The sequence below is a fragment of the Pipistrellus kuhlii genome, unplaced genomic scaffold, assembly GCF_014108245.1.
Source record: "Pipistrellus kuhlii isolate mPipKuh1 unplaced genomic scaffold, mPipKuh1.p scaffold_m20_p_2, whole genome shotgun sequence".
In the NCBI taxonomy this organism is placed as follows: Eukaryota; Metazoa; Chordata; class Mammalia; order Chiroptera; family Vespertilionidae; genus Pipistrellus; species Pipistrellus kuhlii.
In genome coordinates, this window is record NW_023425515.1 from 188,064,537 (window position 1) to 188,082,340 (window position 17,804).

Genomic DNA, 17,804 nt, shown 5'->3' on the forward strand with positions numbered 1-17,804 from the left:
CCTGGAGGCGGGAGAGGGAGGCTGGGTAACGGCAGGAAGCTGCTGAAGGATCCGCCCAGCCCCGAAGTTTAGAGCTCCGTGACTGCCCCAGCCCTGCGCTCTGGTCCCACTCTCCATAGAAGACGCCATGTCCCAGTCCCAACCTCTCTCCCAAGCCCTGCCTGGGGCTTTCATTTTATTTTATTTAAAAAAAAAAATAAAAAAATATATATCTTATTGATTTTTTTTACAGAGAGGAAGGGAGAGGAGAGTTAGAAACATCGATCAGCTGCCTCTTGCACACCCCCTACTGGGAATGTGCCCACAACCAAGGTACATGCCCTTGACAGGAATCGAACCTGGGACCTTTCAGTCCGCAGGCTGAAGCTCTATCCACTGAGCCAAACTGGTTAGGGTCGTGGTCGGCAAACTGCGGCTCCTGAGCCACAGGTGGCTCTTTGGCGCCTTGAGTGTGGCTCTTACACAAAATACCACGGCCTGGGCGAGTCTATGTTGGAGAAGTGGTGTTAGAAGAAAGTTTAAGTTTAAAAAATTTGGCTCTCAAAAAAAATTTCAATTATTGAAATGTTGATATTTGGCTCTGTTGACTAATGAGTCTGGTTAGGACAATGGGAGGGGGCTGTGTTTTATGCTGTTTATAACTCTCCAACTGGTTGTCAAGGCTACGACTCCATGGTTCTCTCCTAGAGCCGCCAGGCCTCTCCCCAAAGTAGCTGAGCCCCCCGGAGGACAACTTACTCTGGGGGAGCTGCCCCCACCCCGCCCACCACATCTGTGGCTCTGAGCGCACTCCAGGGCCCTCGGGCCTGGTCGGGGCTGCAGCTGACCGCCCCTGAGCTGCCTACCTCCTTCTGGTGGGTTAAGCGGTTCTCCAGCTGGTAGACTCTCCTCTGTTCTTCGTCCAGTGCGTCCTTCACTCTGCCTTTCTCTTGCATAAAGCTCTCCTCCAAAGCCTGGAAGCCAACGGGTGCTGCTTAACAGACCGGGTTACCATGGCAGGGACCTGGACTCGGAGCCAGGCGCTGTGTCCGTTAATGCTCCACAGCTCACCGCACCGCACCGCATGGGGGGCGGTGGCCGCGGAGAGCCCGGGACGGGGGTGGGCAGGCCCCGGGCAGTCAGGGCCCGGGCCAGGCCTGGATTGGGGCCCAGACAGACTCAGTCTCCCCGAGCTGTATACCTTCCTCTGGTGGCTTAAGCGATCCTCCAGCTCCTGGACTTTCTTCCGTTCTTCCTCTAGGGCTTCTTTCGCTCTGTTTTTCTCTTCGGTGATTCTCTCCTCCAAAGCCTGAAAGTCAGTGGGCGTTGTTTAACAGCCCTGGTTACTATGGCAGGAACCTGGCTCTGTGCCAGGCCCTGCAGCGGTCAGAACCTGGGGCTCTGACCGGCAGCTCAGATCCCAGCCCCAGGTCCATCCCTCCGGTGTGTGACCTTGGGCAAGTGGGAAGCTACAGAAGCCTCAGTTTCCCTGTCTGTACAGTGGGGACAGCCATGGTGCTTCCTGCATTGGGTGGATGTGAGGAGCAGATGAGATGATAAACATGAAACGCTGGGCACACGCTAGCCATTCGTGAAAAGGGCTGTCATTTCTCTGTCATCTCTGCTTTGCTGAGGAGGAACTAGGAAAGCGAGAGAAGCAATCTGCCTAGTTAACCACGAGCAGGGATTCAAACGCTGGCCTATTTGACTCTGGAGCCTGCGTTCTAAACCACGGTTAGCAAACGATGGTCTATGGGCCAGATCTGGCCCTCTGCCTGCTTTTTGTAAATAAAGTTTTATTGGAACACCTCCTTGCTCATTGTGGATTGCCTATGACTGCTTCACAGTACAATGATAGAGCTAAGCAGCCACGGCAGAGACCGCATGACCTGCAAAACTCGAAGTCTATGCCGTCTGGCTTTTTGTGGAGAAAGCTCGCCAGCCCGGATCTAAGCCATTAGTGCGTGCAGAAATCAGGTGAGGGTTGTGAACAGATGATAACACAAAAGATTGGAACTTCGGTGAAGGAAATTTCTTATCATTGAAACAGAGCCCTCAGACAAGCCAGGGCCCATGAGTAAATTCTGACACACCGTCCTGTATCATGCGGCATGAAAAAGGTGCATTTAAAATTGGGGCGCCTGGGTGCTGAGTCTGAGACAGCACTTTTTAAAAAAATATATTTTATTGATTTCTTACAGAGAGGAAGAGAGAGGGACAGAGAGCTAGAAACATCGATGAGAGAGAAACATCGATCAGCAGCCTCTTGCACACCCCCTACTGGGGATGTGCCCCGAACCAAGGTACATGCCCTTGACTGGAATTGAACCCGGGACCCTTCAGTCCGCAAGCCGACGCTCTAACCACTGAGCCAAACCGGCTAGGACTGAGACAGCACTTTTTGATGAGCGGGTGGGGTCCAGATGTCAACACTAAGTGTCTGGGAGCGAAGACCCTGCATGGGACAGCAGGGGCCTGGATCACTGTCTGTCTGTCTGGGTGGTCACCTGGCTGCTTCCCCTCTGCAGGGGGTGGTGGGCCCTGACATTGGTTTTGTTTAAAAGCGGCTGAAGCCGGCCCTCGAACCCCTGCCTCTGTCAGGGTCGATGTTATAAGTGGGTGTCTGGGAGGCCCAGGCTGGTGCCGCCAGTGGCGTGGAACGTGGTGGGGGTCAGCCGTGCACCCACAGGGAAGAGCCAAGCCCAGAGAGAAAGTAAAAGCAGCCATTTGGAAAGGGTAGATCAATCAGGAGGAGAGAGGAAGTAGTGGGAGGTGCTGGAGGCTTGACTTTTTCTGGTTTTAGCTTCCTCTCTATTGCCGGACACTGGCTTTTTGCATATCTAATTGTCCTTCAAAATGGTCCACCTGCCGAAACCGGTCTGGCTCAGTGGATAGAGCGTCGGCCTGCGGACTGAAAGGTTCCAGGTTCGATTCCTGTCAAGGGCATGTACCTTGGTTGTGGGCACATCCCCGGTAGGGGGTGTGCAGGAGGCAGCTGGTCGGTGTTTCTCTCTCATCGATGTTTCTAGCTCTCTCTCTCTCTCCCTTCCTCTCTGTAAAAAAATCAATTAAAAAATACATAAAACATTAAATAAATAAAAAATGGTGCACCTTGGTTTAAGTCTATCGCTAATATTGCCTCTATGGGGATCAGGTGAGATGTTGGGCAGATGGTTCTCCTTCTTCATTCGTTTATTTCACCAAAGGCAGAGGGACAGAGAAAGAGAGGAAGAGAAAGGAGGAGGAGACGGCACACACTGGAGGATGGAATGACACAGGCAGAGGTCTCTGCCTCTTGGAGGGGTCTTGGGGGGGGGCGTGTGACAGAACAGACTAAGCTGGAGGTCACGGAGCTCTGGTGCGTGAAAGACAGAGGCAGTGGCAGGGCAGCCCTGGGGGAAGGGCTGGGGCCCAGGGGATCTGTGCTGCTGTCTGAGGGGCTGTGAGGAGGGGCGGGCTGTGGTGGGACCACCTGGAGTGCTGACAAATGCTAGCACAGGAGCCACACCCTCACCCCAGTTAGACCAGAACCGGGGGTGGGGAGAGAGGCAGAGCATTCCTGTTTTTTAATCTGAATGACAAAAGGGCAGCCGAAGTCCCGAGCCACTGGTCTGAGATGATGGCCAGGAGGTGGTTAAAATCGAGGCGGTCCCTAAATATCAAAAAGAGCCGAGGCTGGGCTCCTGGAGTGCCGTCTCCTGGCCTTCTCCAGGGATTCTAGTTCAGTGGGTCTGGGGTGGGGCCCCAGGACCTGTAGCTTTAACCAGTGTCCAGGCTGTTCTCATCAGGCAGCCACGGGAAAACCTCCCTCTGAGGCTGCTGCTGGACGCGTGGTCTGCAGACCTGTGCCAGCCGCAGCAGCCAGCCGGGAGCTCGTTAGAAATGCAGGTGCCCGGCCGCACCCCGGACCTGCGGAGTCAGGACCTCGCTTTATCAAGACCCCTGGCTGACCCTCAGGCACCTCAGAGCTAGAGAACTTCCCTGTAAAATGTCCTCTCCCACTTGGCGTGGTTTCTAGAAACGTGAGCAGCTATTTTGGCCATTTGTCTTCCCTGGTAAGTGTAAGGGAAGAGCAAAAGGCTGGAATCAAAACGTACAAAGAGAAAGCAGAAGACTGAGATAACACGACGCTGGTCTTGCAAACACTGAGAACCACCCAGGACCTGCGGTGGCAGCTCCGACAGTAAAATCAGAGGCAGCATTTAAACTAGGGGTGTCGAACTCAATCAGAGAAGGGGCCAAAATCTAAAATCCAGCCTAAATCGAGGGCCGAATGGTTTACTGAACAGTCATAAACTGTCATTGTGATGGAAACGCAGCGGAGTGCAGTGATGACAGCGCGGTGCGGGCCACATTGCAAGGCCTGGGGGACGGATTTGGCCCGCGGGCCTTGTGTTTGACACATGTGATTTAAACAGACGAGCTACTGGTTCTAGAAATTTCAATAACATTTCCTTTTCAAGGTGGTTTTGCTCTGAGTTTCAGAATTCAAGCTCCACGTGAACTCCTCCAACATCACTCACTCCTTTGAGGAATTTAGTTCCCTGACACCAAATGACTTGCTGAGGTTTCTCCATTGAAGGCCATGCTTTTAATTTGTCATGGAAAAGGCCATGGCCTCCGTTTTCAGTAGAAAAAAAAATAATGACAGGAACCTTACCGCCTTCTCTTCCATCAGCCACTTGACTCTAGCCGTCAGCTTCTCTTCTTGCTGTTGCCTTTCTTTGCTTAGCTTCTCCTTCTCTGCCAGATACTCCCGTTGTGTCTCTTGCAGCAAAGATTTTTGAGTTTCCTGAGTACTGCTGACTTTGATCTGAAGGAGAGGAAAGGACACTGAAGCTGATAGGGGACAGGGCTAAGGGCAGGAGTCTTTTCCATGGTTGTTTATTGTTTTGTTTTGTTTGTTGTTTTTACACGTTGTTTACCTTTTTGGGGAGGGACAAAGCTTTATGTGAAACATTCCTAAACACAAGGAAAATCTATGCTTTTCCCTAATCTATTCCCTGTCCTGCCCAGTGACACTGCACTCAGCCATGTGACCTGCTTTGGCCAATGGGACATAACAGCCATGATACAAACAGAGAATGACTGCGAAGCACTCCCTGACCGGTCCTGCTTCTCTTTTGCCCCTGCCAACCATAAGAGCATGCGCGGGCCGGCCAGCTGGGGGAGCGAGGACGCCCTGAGCAGAACAGAGCAGAGCTGCTCCGGCTGGGGCCAGTCTGGACCGGCTGAGGGTAGGCCGGCGCAGACAGTGGGCAAACCCACGAGGGTCAGCGGGGACTCGGCGGCAGCCTGCAGGCCGGGGCAGTGACTGTGGAATGCCTCTCCTGTGGGGTGGGTGTTCGTTACACGCATTTAATGGCCATGACCGTGAGGGCGACACAATCCCTGAGGATCACGTTGCCTCTGACATGCTGACATTATGTCAGTTTTGGTAATTCTGCTGCCGGGACTCTGGCCAGCTGTACCTCTTCCGCTGCATTTGATAAACAGTTTTCAAGATCTGAGGGCTTTTGAGGCCTTTCTGTGTGTGTGTGTGTTTTTTTTTTTTTAAATATATTTTATTGATTTTTTTTTTTTTTTTTTTTACTGAGAGGAAGGGAGAGGATAGAGAGTTAGAAATATCGGTGAGAGAGAAACATCAGTCAGCTGCCTCCTGCACACACCCTACTGGGGATGTGCCCGCAACCAAGGTACATGCCCTTGACCGGAATTGAACCCGGGACCCTTCAGTCTGCAGGCCGACGCTCTATCCACTGAGCCAAACCGGTTTTGGCCCTTTCTGGGTTTTGATAGAGGGAATGAGCACTCTGGCCGGGCCGTCCTGGGCCATCCCAGCCAGCCCGCCTGAACCCCTTCACATGCGGATGGAGCTACGGTTTCACCTGCTGGAGGGTGCGGACTGACCAGCTAACAGGTAAACGGGGTTCACGTGCACAGCGCTGCGTGAACGCTGGGGAGGTGCCGGCCTGACCTTCCCAGAAGCTGGAAGGTTACCTGCAGTTCCTGGGTCCGGACGGAGACTTTTTTATAATGTTCCAGAAGATGCTTCAGGTACAAAGACAGCCCTTGAAAAGAGAAGCGAGAAGAAGGTAAGCATCTGCTCAGCTCACCTCCTTTGCTTTCCAAACAGCCTCTCGGCAGAGCTTGCCGGCAGGTGGGCGAGGGCAGCACTGCACGCCCATCAGGAAGACGTGAGCTTCTAAGATGGCTGGTCAGCTGGGATGGGCTCAAAGTCAAGTTTCTTTCTGGAGGCGGCAGAGGAGAACCCGTCAACAGAACACCTACCAGCCAAGCACCCACTGTGTGCAAAGCCATAAAACTGAGGGACAAGGTCCAAAGCCTGAAGGAGGACATGGAGCTGGAAGGACCCTACGGAGAGGTGGTCAGCAGAGAGCTGGGCATGCTCAGTTGGCAAGACCAGCCCAGCTCACCAGGGTCTCCATGGGCCCCTGGTGGGCCTGGCCCCGGCCAGCGTCCCCATCTGGCCCTGTCTGCCTGGAGCGGCTGGTGAGGCATGCGGAGCGGGGAGTTTCTCCGGGAGGAAGGATGTGAGAGAGGAGGAACAGTGGATGCCCTGGAGGAAACATCTGGGGAGGGACAGGACTGGAGGAAGGGGCTGCTCAGAACCAACCAAGACCATCAGGAGACAGGCAGGTGTGCCAGGCCTGGGAGGGCCCAGGGTGAGAGGGTTTTGAGCTGGAGAACCGAGCGTGTTGGGTAGGCCAGAGAGGACGCGGGCCCGGGGAGGGTGGTGGGCCGGCCGGGGCAGGAGGGCTCCGTGGCGGTCACTCAGTCGGGGCAAAGCAAAGAGGCAAAGACAGAGCAGGGCGTGGGCCGTGAAGACAGAGGGTGTGTCACACTTCTTCAAGGCCATCGAGGAGATAGGAGTGTGGGGAGCGGGAAGGGAGCTAAGGAAGTAGGGGGTTCCAGAGAAAAACTGCCACCGTGAAGAGCTTGCTTGGTGGAAAAGAGAACGAAGGAGAGAACAAAAGAAAGGCTGAAGGCGCCAGAGACAGAGGTCACAGTTCAGGACCGTGCGCGCACAGCTCTCCGGGGAGAGAGGAGAGGGCCCAGGGAGGGAGAACATGGTGGGGAAGGCGGGAGAAAGGGAGAGATGGTGGGGACAGGGAGGAAGGGGGATGTGGAACGGAACACGCCTGTGCCGGAGCCCTGATCTCCGTCAATGGAACTTTCTGAGAACTTCTACCAGGGAAGAGTGAGAATGATGTAATGGCTCTCAGGTATGAAGCATCTACTTTGTGCCAGGCACCAAGCCAGGAATCTGCACATATTTTCTCATCATTATGAGCAACCCAGCAAGGAAGTGTGTTTGAATTGATAGGTGAGACCCAGAAGCTCAGCAAGGTTAGGCTACTGGTCTGGTAAGTGGAGGGATCAGAATTCAGACCCACGCCTGCCTTTCTCTTTTAAAAGAGAGCGGAGGCTCCAGAGCAAAGGGCTGGGTTAGTTCACGGGAAGCGTGTGTGCAGAGAGGAGCGCTGGGAGGAGACCAGGAAGGCCCGGGGGCGGGGCGGCCTGGGTGGCCCTGGCGTGGGCTGTAAGAACCAGGCGCCCCTGGGTCTGGGGTGGCTAAGCTGGGGTGCGGCTGGGACTGTGCTCCGCCGCCACCTGTGACCCAGGGACGCACGGGGAAGGATCAAGTTCTGGGGAGGACCCAGGGAGGGTTAGGGACAGGAGGGAGTCGAGGAGGTTGAAGGGAAGACAGATTATGTTTCTAGATCCAACGATGAACAGTGATCAAAACGACATCTCTCTTTGGGAGAAGGAACGATTCTTTCTCATATTTCTGGTTATACAAGTTGTATGTGCTCATTGCAAAAAGCCCGACATTGCGGAAACCCGCCTGTGGGAAGTGCACTGCTGTGTCTTCAGTGGCCGGCGCATAGTAGGTGCACAATGGCTAGTGTGGAATGAGGGAAAGGAAAGGCCCTGAACGCTGGACAATACTCTCCACAGGTTTGTCTTTTTCTCCAGATTTTTCTTTTGATCAGATACTGACATGAAAAAACAAAAAAATGGGAGTGCCCCATGCCTATTGTATTACAGCTTGCTTTTTCCCACTTAAAAACACTGCATAGCTCGGTTATCAGAGAGTGACTCCTGCACACGTGGGAGCCTTTTGTGAGACAAAGCCTCACTGAAGGAGACACACAAACTGCGCTGGCGAAGACAAACCGGGTCTGTTCCTTCCTAATCGAGAGGCAGAGAGACCGGGTGGGAGGCGCAGGAACGAAATTTCAGGGTTCCTCCTTAGCCGTTTCCTATCTCCCCAGCGGGGCGCACAGCCAGCCCTCCGCCGATCAGATCGGCTCCAATCTCTTACGACATTGCCCAGCAACGCAAGGGGCTCCCCTCTCCCGGGACTCTCCCAGGGAATTTATTTCGGGATTTACAAACTTCGCTTGTGATATCCCTTGTCTCTTAGATCCGTGGTCGGCAAACTCGTTCGTCAACAGAGCCAAATACCAACAGTACAATGATTGAAATTTCTTTGGAGAGCCCAATTTTTTAAACTTAAACTTCTAATGCCACTTCTTTAGACTCGTCCAGACCGTGGTGTTTTGTGGAAGAGCCACACTCAAGGGGCCAAAGAGCCGCATGTGGCTCGAGAGCCGCAGTTTGCGGACCACAATCTCGGGACAACATCCTGAAAGGCAGGCGGTGCGGTGGTGCAGAGCCTGCTCTGAGGTCAGAGGGACCCGGACTGAGTTCTGGCTTGGCCAGGAGGCGGCTGGGACGCTCGGCCACTGTCCTCTCTCCAGGAGGGTGGCCTGGCCAGTGCTCCTTGGGTTCAGTCCAACTGAACGCTCACGACCGAGAAAACCTCGTCTGCTGCCAAATGGGGATGGGGGCGGGGGGGGGGGGGGGCGCGGTTTGTGGCCCGTCACCCCGGTGTGAGCACACAGGCTGTACGCCCTGTGCTGCCACCCACCTGGGGGCCACAGGAAGTCAACGAGTGAGGGCGCTGGCGCTGGCAGGTCAGTGCTCCTCCCATCGTTTAACCCTCACAACGACCTTATGAGATGTTGTCCCTGTTTTATTTTATTTATTTTTAAAAATACATTGTATTGATTTTTTACAGAGAGGGAGAGGGGTAGAGAATTAGAAACATGGATAAGAGAAACACCGATCAAGCTGCCTCCTGCACACCCCCTACTGGGGATGTGCCCGCAACCAAGGTACATGCCCTTGACTGGAATCGAACCTGGGACTTTTCAGTCCGCAGCCGACGCTCTATCCACTGAGCCAAACCGGTCAGGGCGTCCCTGTTTTATAAACAGGCAAACGGAGGCGCAGAGAAGTCAGGTGCGCAGCGGAGAGCCAAAGCTGGCTGGTCTCCGGAGGGCAGACTCAGCCATCCTGCCGTGACACGAGGGGCTGTCCCTGGGCCTGGCTCACTCAGAGAACGGAGACACGTCGCTCTGCCCCAGCCCAAGTTAACGACGAGCCTGTCGTCTGGCGCTGGGCATGGCCCTGCTACCCTTCTGGGCCCCAGAGGGAGTGGGGGCCATCGAGAAAACACAGGCATTCGGATGGCAGCGACCTCAGTGTGAGTCCTGACCCTGACATGTACCGGCCCTGTGACCTCCAGCAAGTTTCCTGATGGCACTGAGACTATTTCCTTGCCTGCAAAGTGAAGGCAGGGCAGTGCCCAGCTCACTGGCTGTGGGAGGACAGAAGCACACAATGTGTGCAAAACAGCCAACACAGGGACACGCTCCCGGGAGGAGCTACATGGCGCGCCTCCTGCCCATCTCTCAGGAACTGTACACAGAAGGCTCCTACGTGTACACGTCTGTGGACGGTGATGGGTGACTGGGCGCCCCCTGCTGGCCTCAGTAATGGAAAGTGCCCTGAGTCACCTTGTTATGGTCGCCAGAACTTGGGGGTAGGCAGGATGTCCCTCCCTCCCGAGAAGAATGAACAAGCTGTGGTTCCGCCAGACAACGGAATGCAGTTCAGCACTAAGAAGACAGGAGCCACGGAGCCATGAAGGACACGGAGGGGGTAAAAAGAAGCCGACCTGAGCTACACACACTGCACGATTCCAACTCCGGGACCTGCTGGAAACGGCCAAACTGTGGGGACAGTAAGAAGACCGGCAGCCGCAGAGGCTGGGGGTGGGGGGAGGGATGAATACACAGGCAGAGCAGAGGGTTTGCACGGCAGAGAGAACGTCTGTCTGGTACACAGAGGCAGGTGCGTGTCCTTACAAAGGCGTCCCAGCCCACGGAATGCACTGTGCCAAGAGTGAGCCCTCACGAGGACCGCGGACTCCGGACAATGATGATGCGTCATGTAAGGTCCACCCTGGCGAAGGATGCTGACAGTCATGGGGAAGGACAGCGGGCAGATGGGACATCCCTGAAATTAAGTCTCATTTTTAAAAATTAATTAATTAAAAATATATATTTTATTGATTTTTTTTTTTTTTACAGAAAGAAAGAGGGATAGAGAGTTAGAAACATCGATGAGAGAGAAACATCGATCAGCTGCCTCCTGCACCACCCCCCCACCGGCAATGTACCCACAACCAAGGTACATGCCCTTGACCAGAATCGAACCTGGGACCTTTCAGTCCGCAGGCCGACACTCTATCCACTGAGCCAAACTGGTTTCGGCTTTATTTTTATTTTTTAAGGCAAATTGCTTCTCAAGTGGAGAAGGGAAGCGAGTCTGGAGCAGGGGCACCTGGCCACGCACCCAAGAACTTTCCTCAGCAGATGCCCCTTTGTGATAAGGACTCAACACTACGCCCTAGAGTGCGGTCACGTGAGAAAAAACGGCCCCGTCACCTTTGTTGGAGCCGGGCAGCTGGATCCCCATGTCCCGGAGGAGCCCCTCGGCGTCCTCCAGCCAGGACTGCGACAGGCGCACCAGGTCCAGCGCCGCCTTCTGGAGCCCGGACACCGGCGGGCTCACCTGCAGGGCCTGGAGGAGCTCCACCTCCTTCCTCAGGTCCGAGCTGCAGCAGGACTGCTTCATGCGCGCCTGCAGAGAGAGGACGGTGAGCACCCGCCTGCAGACAGAGGACGGTGAGGCCTGGAGAGAGAGGACGGTGAGCACCCGCCTGCAGAGAGAGGACGGTGAGCACCCGCCCGCAGAGAGAGGACGGTGAGCACCCGCCTGCAGAGAGAGGACGGTGAGCACCCGCCTGCAGAGAGAGGACGGTGAGCACCCGCCTGCAGAGAGAGGACGGTGAGCACCCGCCTGCAGACAGAGGACGGTGAGCACCTGCCTGCAGAGAGAGGACGGTGAGCACCCGCCTGCAGAGAGAGGACGGTGAGCACCCGCCTGCAGAGAGAGGACGGTGAGCACCCGCCTGCAGAGAAAGGATGGTGAGCACCCGCCTGCAGAGAGAGGACGGTGAGGCCTGCAGAGAGGATGGTGAGCACCCGCCTGCAGAGAGAGGACGGTGAGCACCCGCCTGCAGAGAGAGGACGGTGAGCACCCGCCTGCAGACAGAGGACGGTGAGCACCCGCCTGCAGACAGAGGACGGTGAGCACCCGCCTGCAGACAGAGGACGGTGAGCACCCGCCTGCAGACAGAGGACGGTGAGGCCTGCAGACAGAGGACGGTGAGGCCTGGAGAGAGAGGACGGTGAGGCCTGGAGAGAGAGGAAGGTGAGGCCTGCAGAGAGAGGACGGTGAGGCCTGCAGAGAGAGGATGGTGAGGCCTGGAGAGAGAGGACGGTGAGGACCTGCCTGCAGAAAGAGGACGGTGAGGAACCCGACACGCCTCAGAAATCCCAACGGACTCCACCTGTGAAGAATGCTCTTGATTTTGCTGTGAAGCAGCAGAGCCCCAGGTCAGCGCCCAAGGGTGTCCCCGTCCAGTATTATTTGCTTAATTTTTTTGGTGGCGGAGGGTGGAGGATGGGAGGTGGTGGGGGTGGTGGTGGTGGTGGGGGGGGGGGTGGTGGGGGTGGTGGTGGTGGTGGGGGGGGGGGTGGTGGGGGTGGTGGTGGGGGTGGGGGGGGGGGTGGTGGTGGTGGTGGTGGTGGGGGTGGGGGGATGGGAGGTGGTGGGTGGGGGTTGAGGGAAGGGGAATGTAAGGGGCAGATTATTTTGTTTGCACCCTAACTTGGACTTTTGGTGGTCAGAGTGACCCCACTTGGGTCTATTCAAATTGAAAGCCAAATTGCCGAGGACAATAGGCTGAAATGAGAACTGAATCTGGCTATTTTTATTTGTCCAAATTCCTGCTGAGATCAACACATGAGCTGGTCAGAAAGTGCAGTTTGCTGATTGAAAGAGCTGACACACTAACATTTGCACAAACTCCCCAAATAGTAGCAGCAAGGAAGCAGTTGCCTGCTCCCGGAGGGGGCCCTGGGGCTGGGCCCCGCCCCGCGGGCCGCCCCCTCAGCGGGCTCGGGCAGGGGTGGGGGGCGTCCGGCCCACGGGTCCTATAAGGCCCGAGGAGTCATTTTGTCTGGCCCCGCTGAGGCGTCAGGGGTGGGTTAAGTGTTTGAGGAAACACAGCCGGCTGGTCTTTAAGCTGATGGTTGTGTACAGCCCAGGAGTGATGGTCCAGTAACCCGGTGGCCCTGGGCAGAGAGAAGGGCCCACCCCTGGGGAGGCACCAGGGCTACCAACCGCCTCTCCCTGCCGGGCCCAAAGGAGGAGCAGCTGGAGGACAGGCCTGCTGCTACTGCCCCCCTGGGGTCCGCCACCTCCCACTGAGGTACTCAGAGTGCCAAGCACCTCTTCCTGGGCCGCCCCAGTCCGCCCGGTGGCGTCCTCGGAGGCCCTGTGCTCCCTGCTCTCACACACGTTTCTCCAGGAGAGGAAAGGTGGGCACAGAGGCAGGGCACCCTGCTCGACCTGCCCCACGGAGGCCGACAGGCTCCCGGGCCCGGCACGGGTTCCCACAGAGGGGACGCAGGCAGAGGGGGCGCAGGCAGAGGGGATGCGGACAGAGGGGATGCGGGCAGAGGGGGGGCGGGCAGAGGGGGGGCGGGCAGAGGGGATGCGGGCAGAGGGGGGGCGGGCAGAGGGGGGGCGGGCAGAGGGGGCGCGGGCAGAGGGGGGGCGGGCAGAGGGGGGGCGGGCAGAGGGGGCGCGGGCAGAGGGGGGGCGGGCAGAGGGGGCGCGGACAGAGGGGGGGCGGACAGAGAGGACGCGGACGGAGGGGGCGCGGGCAGAGGGGGCGCGGGCAGAGGGGGCGCGGACAGAGGGGGGGCGGGCGGAGGGGGCGCAGACGGATACAGAGGGGGCGCGGGCAGAGGGGGCGCGGACAGAGGGGGCGCGGGCAGAGGGGGCGCGGGCAGAGGGGGCGCGGGCAGAGGGGGCGCGGACAGAGGGGGCGCGGACAGAGGGGGCGCGGGCAGAGGGGGCGCGGACAGAGGGGGCGCGGGCAGAGGGGACGCGGGCAGAGGGGGCGCAGACGGATACAGAGGGGACGCGGGCAGAGGGGGCGCGGGCAGAGGGGACGCGGACGGATACAGAGGGGACGCGGGTGGAGAGGACGCGGACAGAGGGGACGCGGACAGAGGGGACGCGGACAGAGGGGACGCGGACAGAGGGGACGCGGGCAGAGGGGGCGCAGGCAGAGGGGACGCGGACAGAGGGGGCGCAGACGGATACAGAGGGGGCGCGGGCAGAGGGGGCGCGGGCAGAGGGGGCGCAGGCAGAGGGGACGTGGAGGGGACGCGGCAGGAAGCGGGGACCACCTGGCAGCTGTCCAGCGATGCCCGCAGCCTCTCGATGCTCTTGGCGAGCGCCTCCTGCTTGCAGTGGCTAAGCTGGCTCTCCTTCCACCTTTTCTGCTGAAAGCTGACGTTGTCCTCCGTGACCTGGATGATCTTCTCTATTAACTGGTGACAAAAAAAGAAAAGAAAAGATTTAAAACACGAGGCCCCCTGGAGGAGGGAGCTGGGCGCGTCACCCGGTCTCTGCGGTGGGGAGGGCTGTCCTGCCGGGCGCGGGCGATGGCTCTGGAGGCCGCCATCGGCGCTGTCACCAGGACACTTTCGTTTCCTGGGATCCAAGACGGTTTTGAAGACCCCAAGGCCCGTACTGCTGTCACTCATTTGTTCTAGATTTTTCTGCCGTTTAGGAGCAACTGATAACACATCCTGATGCTGAGGGTCCGGTGGTTCTGAGGCCGACAAGAGCCGTGTGTCCTCACCCGCAGGCTGACACAGGGCGTGTGGGAGAATCACTGGAAACTAACAAGGCCCCCGCCGGCCAGAAGCCCGTCCTCACCTCCTTCTCTCTCTCTCTCTCTCTCTCTCTCAAGTATATTTTACAGAGAGGAAGGGAGAGGGATAGATAGCTAGAAACATCGACCAGCTGCCTCCTGTACATTCCCCACTGGGGATGTGCCCGCAACCAAGGTACATGCCCTTGACTGGAATTGAACCTGGGACCCTTCGGTCCTCAGGCTGACGCTCTATCCACTGAGCAACACCGGTTTCTGCTCTCTCTCTTCAGAAGGAACGGGCGGACGGGACTCCCGTGTTGTCTGGGCGAGGCGGCCCTTTCTCACGACGCTAACGAGGGTGCTAACAGGGCTGCCCCTGCGCATCCGGGGACCAGGTCACCCTGAGCAATGTGGTTTGATGTTCACAGAAACGTTTCAAGGGGGTTTCCCTGGCTTTGACTCTGAAAGCCAGGGAGATCCCATGAAATCTAAGCAGATCTTCATGGTGTGGCAGCATGTGAAAAACGTGTGCCACCACCAAAACCCGGACCACACGCTTCCAGCGGAGGCAGCAGTCCCGGGCCCGAGGCGGCGGCCCGGAGGGCGGGCGCACCTGCTGGTCGCTGACGGGCTTGTCCTGAAACGGCTTGGCTTGCCCGTACGTGGCCCTGATGACTTGGCTCCTGAAGTTCTCCAGCTGTGGACAAAGGAGGCAACTGAGTCAGGGGTGGGGGGGGAGCTGCAGCTGGCTGTCTTGGGGGGGTGGCAGGAAAAGTCAGTTAGGAGGGCCTGAGTGCCCTGGACGGCCATGCCACTGCCACGGCACTGAGATCCACCTGTCACTGAGGGGCAGTGCCTGCGGGAGGGAAGGGGCTGAGCTTTAATTGCGTCCTCGGCCTGCCTGCCTGTCCCAGCTGGTGCGTGTGGGCAGCGCGCGCGCGCGCACACACACACACACACACACGTCTCGAGCCCTCAGAAGAGCCGCTTGCTGCCAATTATCCGGCGGGAAGCCCGGGCCGGAGCACTCTGCCATGATTGCTGAGCTGGCCCCAGACTGTGAGGTAAACATGGAGGCTGTCAGCCCCGGGAAACTCATCAGCAGGGGGCCTGGGGACGGAGGGATCCACTCCCTCCCGCCGTTTCCCGCCCAGAGACCCTGGGTATCGTGTTCCTCTGTGCCCCCAGTGACTGGTCTGGGGCCTGGCACAGAGCAGACACCCCATAAAGGTTCACTGAACGCTGAGAACGGACACGTCTGTCAAAGACCAGGAAGGGGGTCGGGGGGCGGCGTGTGCTCCAGCCCAGCCCGCCCTCCAGGGCCTCCGTGGGGCCTGCGCTCTCGGATGGGATGGCGGGTGTTGAGACAGCAGTTATGTTAAAGCAGGTCTTACAGAACTGCAAGTTCAAGGGGCCCCAGGTTCCGTGAGAAGGCAGAGGCAAAGGAGCCTGAAACTTTGCTCATCTGGAAACTTCCCAGCGTGGAGGCCCTTGGCCTGGGTGTCCGGTTGCTGAGGACCCCAAGACAGAGCCCTGAGGGGGCGGAAGGGCCACCGAACCAGCCTGAAGGTCAACGGCCCCGACACAGGCGTGCACTGCGCACCGTGGGGCTCTGGGACCCGGCCGTGGAGGGAGACGCTCCTGAGGACACCCAGGCGGGGGGTGGGGGTTGGGGGTGGGGGTGGGGTGGCCTGCAGCAGCGACTGGTGCCTCGGCGCTCCATGCCCACCTCTGGCTTCACGGCCAAGGAGGGGGCTGTGCACAGAGGCCTGAGTGACGCCCGCCAGCAGAGGGCCTTGAGGACTGCTCAGGGCGGAGGGACAGGTTCTCCTGGGCCAGTGGTCGGCAAAGCCAAATATCATTAGTCAGCAGAGCCAAATATCAACAGGACAGCGATTGAAACTTCTTTCGAGAGCCACATTTTTTTTAAACTTAAATTTCTAACGCCACTTCTTCAACATAGACTCGCCCAGGCCGTGGTACTTTGTGGAAGAGCCACACTCAAGGGGCCAAAGAGCCGCAGTTTGCCGACCACAGTCCTGGACAATGGGCTGCGTCCTGGATCACTGGCCTGGGGGAGGGTGGGTCTGAGAGAGAGAGAGAGAGAGAGAGAGAGAGAGAGAGAGAGAGAGCGCGAGCGCGAGAGAGTGCGCGGGAGCAGGCCGTGGAGACGGGCTGGGCTGGGAGAGTCGGGGCCAGGGCGGGGCTCCTCCTCGCTTGAGTCCAGACCTGGAGGAACCTCAGTGCCTCGCGGGGTCCCCTCCCAGCTGACTGCTTCCTAGATGGTAACCGGGACCCCGCACTCGGCCAGTAGCACAGAGGATGCCCTCGCCTGGGCCTGCTGGGAGGGCAGCGTGCAGGAGGGCGAGGGCAGCCCAGGGGCACAGGGGGAGCCCGGACGGTAAGGTCGGCCCCGTGACCCTGGGGTGATGGTGGTGACGTTTGGTGAAGGAGCTTTAAAACCTGCCCGGTAGTCAGCAGCGCTATGAGCTGGTGCCGCTGACGGAGCCCGGCCAATGCGGGTCAGGCAGATGCTGCCCGAGGGGAGGGCGCTGGGGCGGGGCTGGGCGGGAGGGAAGGACCCTCAGGATCGCCGTGCTTGGCCTTGGTGGCTCACAGACGCTCCGAGGATCCACAGAGCAGCGTGCCGGGCCCTTCCTCCCGGAAAAGCAGCACAGCCTCGCGTGCACGCTAAACGCCCTTGGCTGCCCTCGAACCGTGGTGGCCAGGAGGAGCCTGAGGAGGAGCCCCCGGCGGGCTGCCCGTGGTGGGCTCAGTGCCCCTGACCCGGCTTCCCTTTGGCTCTCCCTTAGCCTGTGAAGAAGCTTTGTTTGCATGCTCTGGCCCTCACGATGTGCCACGTGTAAGGGGAGGGGCCTCGGGCCATCCAGCCCAGAACACGCACCCAGACCGGCCGGGCCGGCCAGCTCACCACCCTGCCCGGGGTCTCCGTCTCCCAGGAGCTCGGACATCCTGGGGCTTTGCTTTCTTAGGAAAAGGGGCGTTCCTCATGGATGCTGACGGGACCTCTGCTGGGGCCCAGAGGAGGCGGGAGAGGGGTGAATGTCAGGATGAAAATGTTAGGGAGAAGGTGCTGGAAACACTGCTGGGGTCAATAGGCTCAGGCCCTTCCCAGGAGGGAACGGCGGGCGGCTGGTTAATGGGGCAGGCACTGAAGGGTGACTGCGTGGCCGGGGTCTCGGGCGACGGCTCCCACGGGGAGGCAGGAGCCACGCGAAGCCGCTGCCCACGAGGTCAAAGGGAGCAGCACACCACGGCCGCCTTCCTCCTCCTCACGCTTCCCACCAGCCACTGGGCGCGGACGATCCCTGGGGGACGGACGGGGCCTCGGAGGGGCCCTGGAGCTCGCACGCCTACCTGACCTACTGCCCTTTCCAAATTGACTTTAATGAGGCTCTCTCTGCTCCCCATTTCTTGGAGCTGAAGCAATTTCCTTCTGGAATCCTCCTGAAGCTTCTCTTCAACCTGAAAGGGCGATGAAAGCAGGCGCTGCTGCTAATGTGATCGTAATGCACTCTGGGAAATCCCTCCAGGAGGGCTAACGGCCGGGGAGTCCCCGAGGGGGAGGGGCGGCTGCAGGGGTCAGGGGTGTGCCGGGCCCCTCGGGGAAAGGGCCGGGCCCTACTCT

General features: G+C 58.6%; 1 protein-coding gene across 1 annotated transcript in view; it reads right to left on the reverse strand.

The window, feature by feature from the left end:
* The window catches only part of FHAD1 (forkhead associated phosphopeptide binding domain 1), an 80,085-nt gene that overhangs the window by 30,701 nt on the left and 31,580 nt on the right, over positions 1 to 17,804 (reverse strand). Inside the window, exons 11-18 of the mRNA XM_045585186.1 lie at positions 17,534 to 17,641; positions 14,769 to 14,852; positions 13,683 to 13,826; positions 10,803 to 10,998; positions 5,980 to 6,050; positions 4,640 to 4,792; positions 1,181 to 1,288; positions 846 to 953 (exon numbers count right to left, since the gene is read on the reverse strand). Of these exons, the coding sequence (XP_045441142.1) occupies positions 846 to 953; positions 1,181 to 1,288; positions 4,640 to 4,792; positions 5,980 to 6,050; positions 10,803 to 10,998; positions 13,683 to 13,826; positions 14,769 to 14,852; positions 17,534 to 17,641 (972 nt within the window). The remainder of the gene's footprint in view (positions 1 to 845; positions 954 to 1,180; positions 1,289 to 4,639; positions 4,793 to 5,979; positions 6,051 to 10,802; positions 10,999 to 13,682; positions 13,827 to 14,768; positions 14,853 to 17,533; positions 17,642 to 17,804) is intronic.